The 17290-nt window shown below is 36.0% G+C and overlaps 2 protein-coding genes across 3 annotated transcripts; one reads left to right on the forward strand and one right to left on the reverse strand.

The window, feature by feature from the left end:
* Positions 1–1053: 1053 nt before the first annotated feature.
* LOC132116890 (zinc finger protein 271-like) lies at positions 1054–8345 on the forward strand. Of its 2 annotated transcripts, XM_059525769.1 has the most exons (5): positions 1054–1342; positions 1409–1464; positions 2030–2248; positions 5934–6404; positions 6940–8345. In XM_059525769.1, the coding sequence occupies exons 2-5, from the start codon at positions 1434–1436 to the stop codon at positions 8283–8285; spliced, it is 2067 nt and encodes a 688-aa protein (XP_059381752.1). In that variant the 5' UTR covers positions 1054–1342; positions 1409–1433; the 3' UTR covers positions 8286–8345. The 2 variants fall into 2 exon arrangements, with proteins under 2 accessions (XP_059381752.1, XP_059381751.1); XM_059525768.1 differs by lacking the exon at positions 1054–1342 and having other exon boundaries at positions 1389–1464.
* Positions 8346–15478: 7133 nt separating this feature from the next.
* On the reverse strand, positions 15479–16976 carry LOC132116530 (gastrula zinc finger protein XlCGF7.1-like). The gene is made up of 2 exons (XM_059525413.1): positions 16805–16976; positions 15479–16395 (listed from the first exon to the last, which is right to left on the reverse strand). The coding sequence occupies exons 1-2, from the start codon at positions 16860–16862 to the stop codon at positions 15479–15481; spliced, it is 975 nt and encodes a 324-aa protein (XP_059381396.1). The 5' UTR covers positions 16863–16976.
* Positions 16977–17290: the final 314 nt, after the last annotated feature.

Genomic DNA, 17290 nt, shown 5'->3' on the forward strand with positions numbered 1-17290 from the left:
TGTGTTTATAGGATTTGGTACATATTTGTAAAATAGTGCACTGCCTCTTTAAGAAAAGGCCAAATATATTACGTTGATTCTCATTATGTTATTCAGATCTTGAGAGCTGTGGAAGCAAACGGTTCTCTTACCTGCTAACTGCTAACTTCTAGATACTTTTATTAGTAATCTTTTATTTCATTAGCAACTATAGAATAAGTGTATTAGTCAGCTCATATTTTCTTTTTTGTAAATTTGAAACCAAGGAATAAAACCGGAGATTTTCATCTTTTATTTCAACAACGTTTCTGAAGTGGATTTATTGAACTGTGTTGCTGGGTTGACAATGGACACTACAAATGGGATTAGCTGCTTGGAATAATATTAGACAGTTATTAGTGTAAGCCATTGCATATCTCAAGATTTCAAACCTTTATAAACACATAACACACCTCAGCACTGCACATCTGTAAATACTCATCCTTTATCTGTAAATAACACATATGCACATTAATGGACATGAACAAGCGTAAATTGTGCATTTACTGCCACTAACTGGACAGGAGTGTGAAGCATTGACTGGGAATAAAAAAAAAAAAAAAAATTGATAATAGCCTATTCTGTTGAACAATCCTATTTAACTATTTAGCCTAAAGCATCCACACGTTAATGGGTCACATTAAATAGATGGATACATTTACACTTTGACATGTAAATTACTACGAGCTTCATAATCTTCACACTTGACGAAAGTAGGCTAATAATTCACAATTCAAACTCTGAGTCGAATTGATTCTGTAATCATTTTTGATTCACTGAAATGAACCCACTTTTATAACTCATTAGTTCGTGAATCGGACACTGATCGAGCTCAATGCATTTATAAATTGTCAGATTTATGGGGGTTGAGGGTAGCCCCATCCAAACGCTAAAGTGATTTTTGGAGGGTTTTGTCGTGAAGATCTGGCAACCCTGCGCGGCATGCATCTTTCGGTGACCAGTTCTGCGCAGCTGTGGTTTATCTCAAACCAGCCTATTTTTAAATGGCGAAACAAATCGTAGATTAGCCGATAGGCTGTCGATTAATTAATTGATTAACTGTTTCCTAACAAAATCAGTTTATTCGGCGTAGTGAAGCCTCTCCTCCATTGACATTCATTCAGAAAACGGCTTTGGTCTTCTTCCCTGCGTCCAGCCCTTAAGACTGTAGGCTATAAAACTGTATATATCCAAAGCAGCAGAGGCAAAATTGTTTCGCTTTTTGGCTAAATGTTCCAGAGAGTCACGCTTCATCACAGCTGACCAGAACTCGTTCAAAGACGGTTTTGGAAGTGTATTCAACACCCCCGAAAAGGCATTATATGTGTCTTTTTTAAAGAAATTCGCTTAATATGTAATAGCCTAATATTGTAATGGAAATTTCATTCAGCTGTTATGGTGGAGAACCCTGCAGAATGAAAGAAGAAGATACAGAGGAACAAACAGGTTTGTGTGTTCCTTCATTTTCCTTAATGACTGATGAGGAACAGTAAGATTAAACTGACACATATACAGTCAAACCGAAAATTATTCAGACACCTTGCAGATATTCTTTGATTTTTTTTTCTATTGGGTGCAGGACACTATAGTTCATGTATGTAAGTGAGGATAACAAAATAAAGTAAACTGACATATTATACCAAAAATTCTTTATACTGTGGACTACCAGAAAAACGTACCAACGTTCGGACCAAAAATTAGATTTGACCATGTTTTGTTACATATCTTTCTATCAAAGTTATTTGACATTATCAAGATTAATTTGTTCTAACACAGTTTAACACTTGATTTCCTGTCATATTAAAAATTTTCTAAACTATAGCAAATAAACTGATAATGTGAGAAATGTTGAAGGTGTCTGAATAAATTTTGGTTTGAATGTATATAAAATGCATCTAAAACTAGATTCTAGTAGACACATTTTTCGTACTAAGTTAAGAGTTAACTTGAATTTTGTTTTTAATTTGTCATTATTTATTTGAAGTATGGGAAATTGATATGTTGATTTTAGATTTGATGGGATTGAAGGACAACAAGGAGCATCAGTTTGGAAATCATCATCATTTTAAAAATGAAGATGAATATGCAGTCATTTCACAGACTGAACAGAATTTCACACAAAAACAAGCTGGAAAAACTGGAGCTAAAGGATCTTTCACATGCACTCAGTCTGGAAAGGGTTCATTTATCAAAGAAGAACCAAATGTGCATATGAGCATTCAACAAACAGGTTGGTTTTTTTTCTTCAGTCTCTATAATGACTGCTGAAGAACATTAAGATGAAAACTGATATATATATATATATATATATATATATATATATATATATATATATATATATATAAAACACCCACACTATATAGTCAAACCAAAATTTATTCAGACACCTTCTACATTTCTCACATTATCACAGTTTATTCGTAATACTTTAGAAAATGGTAATTAAATATGATAAGAACTCAAAATGAATCTTGATAATGTCAGATAACTTTGATAGAAAGGTATGTAACAAAACATGGTCAGCTGAAAGTGTCAAATCAAAAATTGTCAATTTTTTATACATTTTACTGTTAGTCCACTGTATAAAGAATTTTTGGGTATAATATTTAGATTCTATTTTAGAGTATAATATTTATCCAAAGCGACTCCCAAATTATGACAATAGAAGCAATAAAAATCAACAAAAGAGCAATGATATATAAGTGCTATAACACGTCTCAGTTAGCTTAACGCAGTACACATAGCAAGGGCTCTTTAAATAATATAATAAATGAAAAGAAAACAGAATACAAAAATATTAGAAAGCTAGTTTTTTTTTTAAAGAAAACAAGCAGCAAATTAATAGAGTGCAAGTCTAAAAGTTGTTGTTGTTGTTTTGTTTTTAAGAATAGAATTAGAGAGTGCTAGAGTTAGAGGGTCAAATTAAGATGGAAGAGATGTGTTTTTAGCCAATTCTTGAAGATGCTCGGATTGAGTTGGGGAGGTCATTCCACCAGGAGGGAAAATTTAATGAAAAAGTCTGTAAAAGTGACTTTGTGCTTCTTTGGGATGGCACTATCAAGCGACGTTCACTTGCAGAATGCAAGCTTCTAGAGGGCACATAATTGTCAAGTAATTAATTTAGGTAAAGGGGTGCAGAGCCAGTGGTGGTTTTGTAGGCAGACATCAATGCCTTGAATTTTATGGGAGCAGCTATTGGTAGCCAGTGCAAACTGATAAACAGTGGTGTGACGTGTATTCTTTTCAGCTCATTAAAAATGAATCTTGCTGCATTCTGGATAAATTGTAAAGGTTTAATAGAAATGGCTGGAAGATCTGCCAATAGAGCATTGCAATAGTCCAGCCTGGACAGAACAAGAGCTTTAACATGGAGTTGTACAGCATGTTCAGAAAGAAAGGGCTTGATCTTCTTGATGTTGAATAAAGCAAATCTGCTGGACCGGGCATTTTTAGCAGTGTGGTCTGAGAAAATCAGCTGATCATCTATCATAACTCCAAGGTTTATGTTATGGTTGAGTTATAGTTGTTGTTCCTTGATGGTGAAGTTGTGATGAAACGATGGGTTTGCTGGAACCACAAGGAGTTCTGTCTTGGCAAGGTTGAGTTAAAGGTGATGGTCCATCATCCAGCAAGAAATGTCTGTTAGACAAGCTGAGATGCGAATAGCTACCGTCGGATCATCAGGATGGAATTAGAGGTAGAGCTGAGTGTCATCAGCATAGCAGCGGTATGAAAAGCCATGTTTCTGAATGACAGAACCTTATGATGCCATGTAGACAGAGAAGAGAAGTGGTCCAAGAACTGAGCCCTGAGGCACCCCAGTAGTTAGATGTTGCAACTTAGAAACCTCACCTCTCCAAGATACTTTGAAGGACCTATCTGATAGATAAGACTCAAACCATTTAAGTGTGGTTCCTGACATGCCCTTTGCAAGCAAGATAAGTGTTTTCCACTCTTGCTAGTCTTAGGGCTTCAACAACTGAGAGGAAGGCAGTCTTGGTTGAATGTCTACTTCTGAAGCCAGACTAGTTGCTGTTAAGGAGGTTGTTCTGTGTTGAAAAGGCAGAGACTTGGTTGAACACAGCTCGTTCAAGTGTTTTTGCAATGAAAGCAAGAAGGGAAACTGGTCTGTAGTTCTCTAAAAGAGATGGATTTAGGGTGGGTTTCTTAAGTAGTGGAGTTATACGAGCCTGTCTAAATGTTGAGGGAAAAACACGAGTGTAGAGGAATATGTTAATGATGTGAGTGAGTGTAGGCTTGCTGGTAAGATGTGTTTGACAGATTTTGGTGTGAATTGTGCACTGATGTTTTTTTTATTAATGAAAAATGTTGCAAAGTCATCAGCTATTAGAGTTGATGCAGGAGGGGAAGAATGAGGACAAATGAGGAAGGAAAATGTTTTAAGGAGCATGTGAGAGTTAGATGAATTGTTAATTGTGTTATGGTAGTATGTCATTTTAGCAATGGAGACATTTGGCAGAGAAGGAAGAGAAGAGTGACTAATACACATTAAGGTCAGTAGAATTTTGGGATTTGTGCCACACCCTTTCAGCAGCTCTAAGCTTTGAACAATGTTCAAGGAGAACATCAGATGACCAAGGGGCAGAAGGGGTGGTACGGGCTGGCCTAGAAGACAAGGGTCAGACACAATCTAAACAAGACGGGTCAGGAACCATGTTGAGGTTAAGAGTGAGGAGGAAGTGATCTGAGGTGTGCAGTGGAGAACATGATCAGTGGAGCAGTGTCGCGTATACATATTTGATATTTGGTTGAGATCAAAAGAGGCAAGCAGAGTGTGGAAGTCTGCAGACTGAGGTTTATCTAGGTGGATGTTGAAGTCTCCAAACATAACTAGGGGAGTACCATCCTCAGGAAAGGTTGAGAGCAGCACATGTAATTCATTCAAAAAGTAGAGGTCCTGGGGGTCGATAAACAACTACAAAATGGATTTAAAGAGTGTAGGTAATAGTAACTGAATGAGATTCAAAGGAGCTGTTGAGACCCAAAGATGGTAGGATTAAATTTCCAATCATTAGAGAGAAGCAGACTAGTACCTCCACATTTTCCAGTCAAACGGGGGGAGTGGGAAAATGAGAAATTATTGGAGAGTGCTGCAGGTGTAGCAGTGTCCTCTGGTTTGATCCAGGTCTCTGTCAGTGTCATGAGATTTAGCTTTGAATGACTAATGATAGAAGTAATGAAATCCGCTTTGTTAACAGCGGACTGGCCATTCCAGAGACTAATAGAAAAAGAAAGTAGTGTATTAGCAGACATAGGCAAAGTGTGCAGGTTGGATTGCGCTGCCTACAGTATGTGATGCATGGTTTGCTAGTATTAGTGATAGTAGGGATCTGGAAACACATAGTAAGAATTGGTTATAAAAACTGAAACAAGTAGTAGGAAAAAGGATGGATCAAAACGATACTTATATCCCTTGCCGGTGTCCCTGCCCGATGGAGTCGCACGGCAGAGCGGACGGTCTTTACACTCTTCAGTCTTCACTCGAGGAGGAGGTATACTTACCTTTTTTATACCTGTCGGACAAGACAGAAATTTAATTCAGCTGAACACACTTTACCGTTTATCGCAACAAAAGTCTAAGCAAGTGCAGGACACCGACAACGTATGCGACATGTCATGACATGTCGGTTTACTTTATTTTGTTATCTTCACTTGCATAAATGAACTATAGTGTCCTGCACCCACTAGTAAAAAAAACAAAAATGCACAAATCATATCTGGTGTCTGAATCATTTTTGGTTTGACTGTGTGTGTGTGTGGATAGATAGCTAGCTAGCTAGCTAGATAGATACTAGTAGACAAACTAGATTTCTACTAAAGGATAATTTATTTATATTTTATGTTTCTAATCTATCCTTGTTTACAGTATGGATAATTAATATGCTGATTTTTAGATTTGAAGGGACTGGTGGAAGACAAGAAGCATCAGTTTGAAAAACCTCATCATTTTAAAAAGGAAGATGGAAATACAGTCATTTCACAGACTGAACAGAATCTCACACAAAAACAATCTGAAAAGACTGGAGCCAAAGGATCTTTCACATGCAGCCTGTGTGGGAAGAATTTTGGTCGGAAATCAAAGTTGAATAGACATATGACAGTTCACACTGGAGAGAAGCCGTTTACATGCACTCAGTGTGGAAAAAGTTTCGGTGAGAAATCAAAGTTGATTAGACACATGACAGTTCACACTGAAGAGAAGCCTTATACATGCACTCAGTGTGGAAAGAGTTTCCGTCAGAAATCAAACCATAACAGACACATGAGATATCACACTGGAGAGAAGCCATATACATGCACTCAGTCTGGAAAGGGTTTCTTTGTCAAAGAAGAACCAAATGTGCACATGAGAATTCAACAGACAGGTTGGTGTTTTCCTTAATTCTCCATAAAGACTGCTGAGGAACATTAAAGGGTAAGTTCACCCAAAAATGAATAGCCTGTGTTTTACTCACCCTCGAAGGAGCCTGTGTATGTGACTTTCTTCTTTCAGATGAATCCAATCCAAGTTATATTACAAAAATGGTGCTGGCCCCTCCAAGCCTTTCAATGGTAAGTGAAGTTTTATTACAGATGTGTGCACTTTATTTAACGTCTTCTGAACTGTTGACCAATAACATCCGCCTACCCCATTGAAAGGCTTGGAGGGGCCAGGGAATTTTTTAATATAACTCCAATTGAATTCATCTGAAAGAAGAAAGTCATATACACTAAGGATGCTTTGATGGTGAGTAAAACAGGCTAACTTTCATTTTTGGGTGAACTAACCCTTTAAGATGAAAACTGACACATATACACATAAATAAATAAATAAATAAATAAATAGAGATAGAGAAATATGTTTTATGTTTTTAATCTGTCCTTGCATAATTTAAGTATGGGAAATGAATTGATTTTTAGATTCAGCAGAACTGAAAGACGACAAGCAACATCAGTTTGAAAATCCTCGTCATTTAAAAAATGAAGATGGAAATGCAGTCATTTCACAGACTGAACAGAATTTTACACAAAAACAAGCTGGGAAAACTGGAGCCAAAGGATCTTTCACATGCACTCAGTGTGGGAAGAGTTTCAGCCGTCCATCAAACCTTAAGAGACACGTGAGAGTTCACACTGGAGAGAGGCCTTTTACATGCACTCAGTGTGGGAAGAGTTTTGGTGACAAATCAGAGTTTAATGGACACATGACAGTTCACACTGGAGAGAGGCCATATAAATGCACAGAGTGTGGAAAAGGTTTCATTCAGAAATCAAACCGTAACCGACACATGAAAGTTCACACTGGACTGAAGCCTTATACTTGCACTCAGTGTGAAAAGGTTTTCTTTGACAAAGAAGAACTAAATGTGCACATGAGAATTCACACTGGAGAACGTCTGTTCACATGCACTCAGTGTGGGAAGAGTTTCAGTCAGAAATCAAAGTTTAAGAAACACATACGATATCACACTGGAGAGAGGCATTATACATGCACTCAGTGTGGAAAGAGTTTCTTTGCCAAAGGAGAACTAAATGTGCACATGAGAATTCACACTGGAGAAAGACCGTTCACATGCACTCTGTGTGGAAAGACTTTCAGTCGTACATCAAACCTTAAAAGACATGTGAGATTTCACACTGGAGAGAGGCCTTTTACATGCACTCAGTGTGGGAAGAGTTTCTTTGTCAAACAAGAACTTGATGTGCACATGAGAATTCACACTGGAGAAAGACCGTTCACATGCACTCAGTGTGCACTCAGTTTTAAATCTAAACACGTCCTGAAAAAACATCAGCTCTCTCACTCTGGAGTGAGATCATTCAGCTGTGATCAGTGTGATAAAACATTTGTGTTCGCATCATACTTAAAAGAACATCTTAAACTTCATGCAGGTGTAAAGCGTCACTTTTGCACTTTTTGTGAAAAGAGCTTTACACAACCGTACAGTTTACAAGTTCATCAGAGTATTCACACTGGTGTGAGACCTCATGTGTGCTTCGACTGTGGAAAGACCTTTCTTACATCTAGTGACTTAAAAAAACACCAGAGGATTCACACTGGAGAGAAACCATACAAGTGCTCACAGTGTGACAAGAGATTCACTGATTCATCAACCCTGAAAACCCATGAGAGAATACACACTGGAGAAAAGCCGTACCAGTGCTCTTCATGTGGGAAGGATTTCACTCGCTCATTTACTCTAATTAAACATAAGATAAAGCATTGCCCACAGGTGTCCAAGTCACTTTCAGATCCATCACTTTGAAAAAATGTAATCCAAGTTTGAAGATTTGAGAAATACAAACCAATAAAAAAATATTTTTTAAGGTCATTCTTTTACCTAAAAATGGTACCAGATGTTTTTCTATTTATATTTCAAAAGTGATTCTTCTCATATGGACTGAGAGAAGATCAAATTGCCCAGGAAAAGAGAGTCGTCTCTGGCAATTCAGCATTGTTTGACAGATACTATCTAGTAGCAGTTCAGATATAAGTTTTAAGATCACACATGGTCATACCTTATATGTTGACAAGTGGTTTGGTGGAATTGTAATAAAAGTTAAAACTGTTGTGTTTTTAAGCTGATTTACCATATGAAGTTATAACAATAATTTGTCAGTGCCACAGATGTTCCTTGATGTCACTATTTTAATTTCAACCAGCTGATTCGTGATTCATGAAATGAGTCATTACAGATCAATTTTCACGTTTGCATATGCTACTATTTTCTAAACATAAGTTCAAAAATAACAGCATTAATTATATTGCAAACATATAAAAATAGCTGAAAATTTGTTTCAATGGAGTGATTTATTCTAGAGGGTCATTTGATAAAATTAGTTAAGTTTCAATATTTGACAAAAGACATTTTGGCAAGGCCATAGTATGAGTTTTTTTAAACCAGTGATTTGCTGTAAAATAATGTCTTGTAGTTGTTTGTTTTTTTGAGGAGTTTATTTCCATTATTTTGTGCACAAACATAAATTATGCATCGAAAGCATGCAGAATCACATTTTGAACAGTTTTTTTTTTTTTTTTTTTTTCCCCCCATTTAATAAAATAGACTGTACTATTTTAATAGTAAGAGACATAAAAAGGAACCAAACATGACTTAAAGCTTCAAGGGGAAATCAAAAAGGAAATCAAGGGGTTACTCTTACAGACAAACTACATGCAATTACATGTTTAATCACATGCATCATGCTCTACTGTTTGAAATACAATACTAATAAAACTAGAACTTGCACTAGACATTTTTCAGTTCAAATTTGTTTACAATATGAGAGAAGATGAAACCTGCACATGCAGTGTCTGTGCAACTAACTTTTACTGCTCAGTGATTAAGTAAAAAAAAAAATGTTTTTTTCTTTTGAAGCAGATTCTGTGTCTCATCAGAATAATTCTGTATACTTAATATGAAGTGAACATTTGCAGTATTAGAGATTTGACTGTAGATGACAGCATTCCTGTCATTTCAATGTTTCATTAAGAATCGGCTCAAAATCTGCAGCGAGTATTAAAACATTAGTCTGTAATCTTGTGAAAACTGAATTCTGTTGCTGTGATCAGATGACAGTACTTTACTGCACACAGTCAACCAGACAGCAAGACAAGTAAACCAACAAGAAAACATTGGGGATTGGGGAATTTCCTCCCAGATCTGTAGAAGGGCATCACTGGGCTCCTGGACAGAAACCTGTGTGCCATCAGATGGACCGAAACATAATGACCCGGAGGATTTCTATTGGCTTTGGGTCAGGTAAGTTTGGAGGCCATTCAATGGAATTAGGGAAAGTACTTATTCTATAAAAAAAAAAAAAGTGAAATGAATTAAATGGTGGGGGTGGGGGGGTAAACGAATTAGTCAGTGCTTTGTTCATGGTTTTATTGTCAATAAGCCTAATACAATGTAGAAGTACTTATTTTCATAAATAAATAGACTAACACATTGTGTTGCAACAAAAATGTATACTATGATAAAGTGACGTGACATTCAGCAAAGTATGGTGACCCATACTCAGAATTTGTGCTCTGCATTTAACCCATCCGAAGTGCACACACACAGAGCAGTGAACACACACACACTGTGAACACACACCCGAAGCAGTGTCATTTATAAATGTGTGCACATAGGTGTGTGTGCGAGTGTGTTTTCTAGGCTGTTTACTTGTTTTTCTGTCTTGCTGACTGTGTGCAGTAAAGATTTTTACCATTTCTTTTAACACATATTCTGATGTTCATTCATGTTCACTTAAATGCTTGGTTTTATAATCATAGCTCTGCAGAACATAAAGCATCGCAATACAATGATGATTGAGATGAGAAAATAAACATTCCTTAAATGCCTGATCATATCTGATTCTCATATTTTAACATGACTTTATCATTTGCTAAGAGACCAGACTGCTCAGCCATTCATTCTAATGGGGCTTTAAGAAATGATATAGACTCTCAACTTCTCCAGTCAAAGTCGACAACAGATGGAAGATCAACGACTGGACAAAAAAAAAGATGGCATCTGATCACAGCAATAAAAGTCAGATTTTACAGAATCAAAGCAGATTTTGAGCCAAATCTTCAACGAAATGCTGTCATCTATAATCAAATCTCTTGTATGCCCAATGTTAACATCATATATACATAAACAGAATTATTCTGACACCGAATCAGCTTTAAAAGATGGAGAATCAAAGATAAAAATCTTTAAGTTTACTTAATGACTGACCATTTAAAGTTAATCTCTTAGCTGCTTTGCCACAGCAATGCATGTTCATTTCATTCAGGTTTCTTAACCATTATCATCTTCTCTCATATTGTAAACAAATTTGAACTGAAAAACATCTAGTGCAGTTCTAGTTTTATTAGTATTGTATTTCAAACAGTAGAGCATGATGCATGTGATTAAACATGTAATTGCATGTGGTTCTTCTGTAAGAGTAACCCCTTGATTTCATATACTAGTAACTTAAGTCATATATGATTCGTTCCTTTTTATATCAATTCAAAAATGCACATTTCTTGTACAAATGCTATTTCTTTAAATGCAAATAAAATAAAATAAAATAATAATCCATGTGCATTATGTAAGTCAACATGCTTTCAACGCATAATTTCTAGTGTACATAATAGACCCTAACCCTAACCCTATAATGAAAACAAATGAACTCAACGAAAAAATTAACATCTCTTCATTTTAAAGCAACACAGTTTAAACAACTAATACTATGGCCTTGCCTAAATAGCCGTTGTCAAATAATAAAGCTCCAAACTGACTATCAACTAATCAAATGACTTATGTCTTATATTTTACATTTTTGATAAATTATTGAAACCAATTCTAACTTTTGCTTAATCTGAATAATGAACTATTGACTTGAAAGTGATGGATCTGAAAGTGACTTGGACACCTGTGGGCAATGCTTTATCTTATGTTTAATTAGAGTAAATGAGCGAGTGAAATCCTTCCCACATGAAGAGCACTGGTACGGCTTCTCTCCAGTGTGTATTCTCTCATGGGTTTTCAGGGTTGATGAATCAGTGAATCTCTTGTCACACTGTGAGCACTTGTATGGTTTCTCTCCAGTGTGAATCCTCTGATGTTTTTTTAAGTCACTAGATGTAAGAAAGGTCTTTCCACAGTCGAAGCACACATGAGGTCTCACACCAGTGTGAATACTCTGATGAACTTGTAAACTGTACGGTTGTGTAAAGCTCTTTTCACAAAAAGTGCAAAGGTTTCGTTCCATCCTCATCTTTCATTCTGCAGGGTTCTTCACCACAAGAGCTGAATACAGCAGTATAAAATACACATTAAAGTTGTGATGAAGCGTGGCTCTCTGCACCAAACACTGGAAGTTAAACAACATTTAACCAAAAAAACACAATGGCTAACACTATGGGCTGGACGCAGGGAAGAAGACCAAAGACGTTTTTTGTAGTTTCACTACGCTGAACAAACAGCTTTTGTTAGGAAACAGTTTATCATTTAATGAATCGACAGACTCTCGGCTAATTTTAAACTTGTTTGCCAATAAACAACAAAAGGCTCGTTTTAGATAAACCAAAGCTGCGCAGAACTGATCGCCGAGAGATGCACGTCGCGCAGGGTTGCCAGGTTTTCACTACAAAACCCCCCAAAATTGCTATCCCTATCGTGTTTCTTCATCTTCTAGGGTTTACTGGCGGTTTGCAAACAACATATTGGTGCATTACACCCACCACCTGGTATGGAGTGTGGACCAGACTGTCTACTATCATATAAAAAAATATTTAATCTGTTTAGCTGCATGTTAATTTCTATCAGCTTTAATCTTCTCTCATATTGTAAACAAATTTGAACTGAAAATCATCTAGCGTATTTTTGGTTTTATTAGCATTGTATTTCAAACAGTAGAGCATGATGCATGTGATTAAACATGTATTGCATGTGGTTCTTCTGTAAGAGTAGGCTAACCCCTTGCATTCATGTAAAAAAAAAAAAGTAGGCTTAATTTAAATTGTCACATACATTTTATTCCTTTTTATTTATTTTAGTCTAAAAGTGTACAGATGATTTCTTTAAATGCAAAAAAAAAAAATTAATATTCTGTTCAAAATGTGACTTACTTTCTGTTTGTGCTAGTGTGCAGAATTAATGAAAACAAATGAACTCCTCAAAGATACAACAACAAAAACTAATGCTATGACCTTTCCTAAATGTCTTTTGTAAATTAATCAAACTTCCCTACTAATTTGAACAAATTACCCTCTTAGATTAAAGCACTCTATTGAAACAAATTCTCTTTTTGATAGTATTTTTTATATTTGAAATATATTTCCATGAAGAAATGTACCAAATTGCTGTATTATGTTTACCAGTTAAAAAAAAAAATTGTACACATTCATATTGATATGTAATGTTTTAATCGTTATTGTGTCTGAGAGAGAAAAGCATTTATGTAGTTTCAAAGAAGTAGCATTGAATGGCTACAATGCACGTAACATACAATGCACATTGTGCTGCATTGCCAGAGACACAGAACAGATTCACTTTCCCTGAGCAATCTGATCTCCGTGTGTATTTAAAGTCCACATATTATGAGAATAATCACTTTAGAATTATAAACTGAAATACATCTGGTGCAATTTTTAGGTAAAAGAAAGAAAAAAAAAAACATTCTCTCATGGGTTTTCACGGTTGATGAATCAGTGAATCTCGTCACAGTGTGAACACTTGTAAGGTTTCTCTCTAAGATGCGAACACAAGTTTTATCACACTGATCACAGCTGAATGATCTCACTCCAGAGTGAGAGAGCTGATGTTTTTTCAGGACATGTTTAGATTTAAATATAATAATCTTTCTCCGGTGTGAATTCTCATGTGCACATCAAGTTCTTGTTTGACAAAGAAACTCTTCCCACACTGAGTGCATGTGAACAGATGTTCTCCAGTGTGAATTATCATGTGCACATTTACTTCTTTGTCAAAGAAACATTTTTCACACTGGGTGCATGTATATGGCTTCTCTCCAGTGTGAACTGTCATGTGTCTATCAACCTCTGATTTCTGACCGAAACTCTTTCCAGAATGAGTGCATGTGAAAGATCCTTTGCCTCCAGTTTTTCCAGCATGTTTGTGTGTGAAATTCTGTTCAATCTGTGAAATGACTGCATATTCATGTTCATTTTTAAAATGATGAGGTTTTTCAAACTGATGCTCCTTGTCTTCTTTCAGTCCCACTGAATGTAAAATCAAAATAAGCCTATTTATTCCCCATACTTCAAATGAAGAATGACAAATTAGAAACAAAACAATACAAGTTTAATTCTAGTACACATCTAATCTAATATAGGCTAATCCAGTTTTAAATTTGTATAGATGTCAATTTTTGTCTCAATGTTCCTCGTCAGTAATAATTATAGAGAATGAAGGAAAACATCAATCTGTTTGTTCCTCTTAATTCTGCAGGGTTCTTCACCATAAGAGCTGAATAAAACCTTATAAAATTTGCATTAAAGTCGAACACCTAAATCTCTCCACTCTCAACAAATAGGCTACTTGTTACAACAAACAGTAGACGGATATACAAACAACTTGTGTCTTCTCGGGGGTGATGCACACATTTACAATACGTCCTTTATTTAACAAGTTCTGATGAAACACTTTTTGGCAACTTTTAACAAAAAAAAAAACAAAACCCTACAATGTTGCAGCTGCAGCTTACTCGGAATAGTTTGTTTGTGAATAGATGTCAATAGACGAGAGGCTAAACTACGCTGAACAAACAGCTTTTGTTAGGAAACGGTTTCTCATTGAATAATGAATCGAGCCTATCGGAGCCACGCGTTTAGATTATCAAGACCTGCGCATGCGCGGTCAACACGAAATGAACGAGTCCTGAGTGATACAAAAGATTCGTTCAATCTGAACGACTCATGAACGCCACAATCACTACAGCGGCGAACCATTGGACCAGCTTCTAACGTTTAAAGTGATCTAGAATCAGTTGAAGCATTTTGTAGACAATGACACATTTGTGTAGCCCAGTTAAAAAGACGAGTAGTCGTTATTGGCTTGTGTAGACAAGCTCTCCATAAATCAAACAAAACTGCAAATTAATAATTCAAAAACACATACAGACACTTCTTATTTAATTGCATTTGATATTGTCAATAAAACATTTGCAAGGGGTTTGTAAAATAATATGCCTCTACTGGTACAAATCCCAATCTTAATATTTAGGTCACCTCTTCAAAACTGTTATCTTAACCAGTTTAGTACAGCAGTTATTTTCACTAAAACACGTCATACATAGATTTTCTTAATAACACTAGCAAAAATAGCAGTCCTCCAACACCACATTAAACAATGACCTTAAAACGACAGGCAGAATTAAACAATGTTTTCTTTTGTGAAACTCCTACAAAACTAAAAGCTACTCTCGGTTTGTAATTTAATGCAGTAGTTATAGTTGATTTTTACATTGCAGTAGCCTTCACAATTATTCCCATTCCCCATTGTTTAGATTTTGTATATAAAATTGACAGAATGAATGTAGAGATGTAGCAAATATCTGGATTATTAGGTTTTAAAAGTTTGACAGATATATATATATATATATAGCACAATGCACAAATAGAGCTGTAATATTTTGATGGTCATTGTGTCTGAGAGAGAACAGAATTAAATTTAAACATTTTTGCCAAAGCAATGCTAACGAACCTCCAATTAGTCACACAGACACAACAATTAAATTGTTTATGACATTTTTACCAAACAGTGTCAAAATATAAGGTATAACCAACCATACAATGTGTGATCTGAAATCTTGTACACATTTTAACTAGAAGATGTAAGCCAAGTATTTGACTGCTGAATTGCACAGATCACATTCACTTTTCCTGAGTAATGTAATCTTTTTCTCAGTGTGTATTTGTGTATCTCCATATTATGAGAAGAATCACTTCTTTAAATACAAATTATCCATTGATCACTTGGATACCTTTTGTGCAATGTTTTTTCTGATGCCGCTGTAGATTACACGCCTTGGTGAAGCTCTTCCCACATGCAGAGCACTGGTATGGCTTTTCTCCAGTATGAACTTGCTCATGATTTTTCAAGTATACAGAGCGAGTGAAACTCTTTCCACAGAGTGAGCACTTGTAAGGTCTCTCTCCAGTATGAATAATCTCATGCGTTTTTAAGATGCTCAGTGTAGCAAAGGTCTTTCCACAGTCAATGCACATATAAGGTTTCAGACAAGTATGAATACTTTCATGTCCTTTTAAAGCATATGGTCGTGAAAAAGTCTTTTCACAAAAAGAGCAAATGTGAGGTTTCACAACAGCATGAACTTTAAGATGTCTTCTTAAGCTTGATGCCACAACAAATGTTTTATCACACTGATCACAGCTGAATGATTTCACTCCGGCATGAGAGAGAAGATGATTTTTGAGGTGGTATTTGCACCTGAAACTCTTCCCACATTGAGTACATGCAAAAGGTTTTTCTCCAGTGTGAAGTCTCATGTGATCATTAAGGTGACCTTTAACAATGAAACGGTTTCCACACTGAATGCATGTGTAAGGCCTCTCTCCAGTGTGAATTCTCATGTGTATTTTGAGTGTGGATTGGTGTACAAAAGTCTTTCCGCATAGAGTGCATGAGAACTTTTTTTCTCCAGTGTGAGTTTTTATGTGCACATTAAGGTTTCCTTTAGTAGTGAAATTCTTTCCACACTCTGTGCAGGTGAAAGATCCTTTGACTTCGGTTTTTACAGTTTTTTTTCCCGGTGCGAAATTCTGTTCAGTCTGTGAAATTATATCGTTTCCATCTTTATTTGCAACATAAGGTTTTTGAAACTGAAGTTGCTTGTCCGTATTTACTTTCTCTGTGTCTGAAGTCAAAACATTAAATGATCAAAAAGTGTGAAACTAAATAAAACACAACGGAGCAAAAATACACTTCACTGCCGAGTCCACTAGTATAGATGTATTGTCATGTGTGGCCCTGGACCACAAAACCGGTCAGAATTCATCTTTAGAGTTGTCATAATGAAGTTCTTAGCCATGCATATTACTAATCAAAAAATATAGCTTTATGGAACATGATCTTTACTTAATATCCTAATGATTTTTGGAATTAAAGAAAAATCTATCATTTTGATCCATACAATGTATTGTTGGCTTTTGCTACAAATATAACCCAGTGACTTAAGACTGCTTTTGTGATCCATATTCACATATGTCAGTTTACATCTCAATGTTCTTCATCAGTCATTAAAGAAAATGAAAAGAAACACCAACCTGTTTGTTCCTCTGGATCTTCATCTCTCATTCTGCAGGGTTCTTCCTCAAACTCCATCTTTCCAAAAGTATGTCAGTAGTTTCCCCTGGAGTAATTCCTCCTGCTTGCTTCTTCTTCAGCTGTGAGAAGATGGGAATATTCCCCAGGATTTAAACTCTCATGAACGGCTGTGGAGTCAATGGAGCTCATTTAGCAGATGCTCAAACACTCACAATCACTCTCAATCATCCAGCTTTAAGTGTTTCATTTAAATTAACTATAACTGAGGGCTGATTGCTGTTGTAGTTTCATTAACAAGATTCGGGAGGAGCACGTCAGATACTTAGCCTAATTAGCACAGGTGGAGCACACTTAAGATAATCAACCCTAGGGTATAAATACAGCTGACTTACCTGTCTCCATTGACACTTTATCAGCACCCTGGTTCGCTCTGTCTGTCATCTTATCACAGACCCAATTTTGCTTCCAATGAGGAGATCTATCCA

Source organism: Carassius carassius, chromosome 36 (genome assembly GCF_963082965.1).
Source record: "Carassius carassius chromosome 36, fCarCar2.1, whole genome shotgun sequence".
NCBI classification, from domain to species: domain Eukaryota; kingdom Metazoa; phylum Chordata; class Actinopteri; order Cypriniformes; family Cyprinidae; genus Carassius; species Carassius carassius.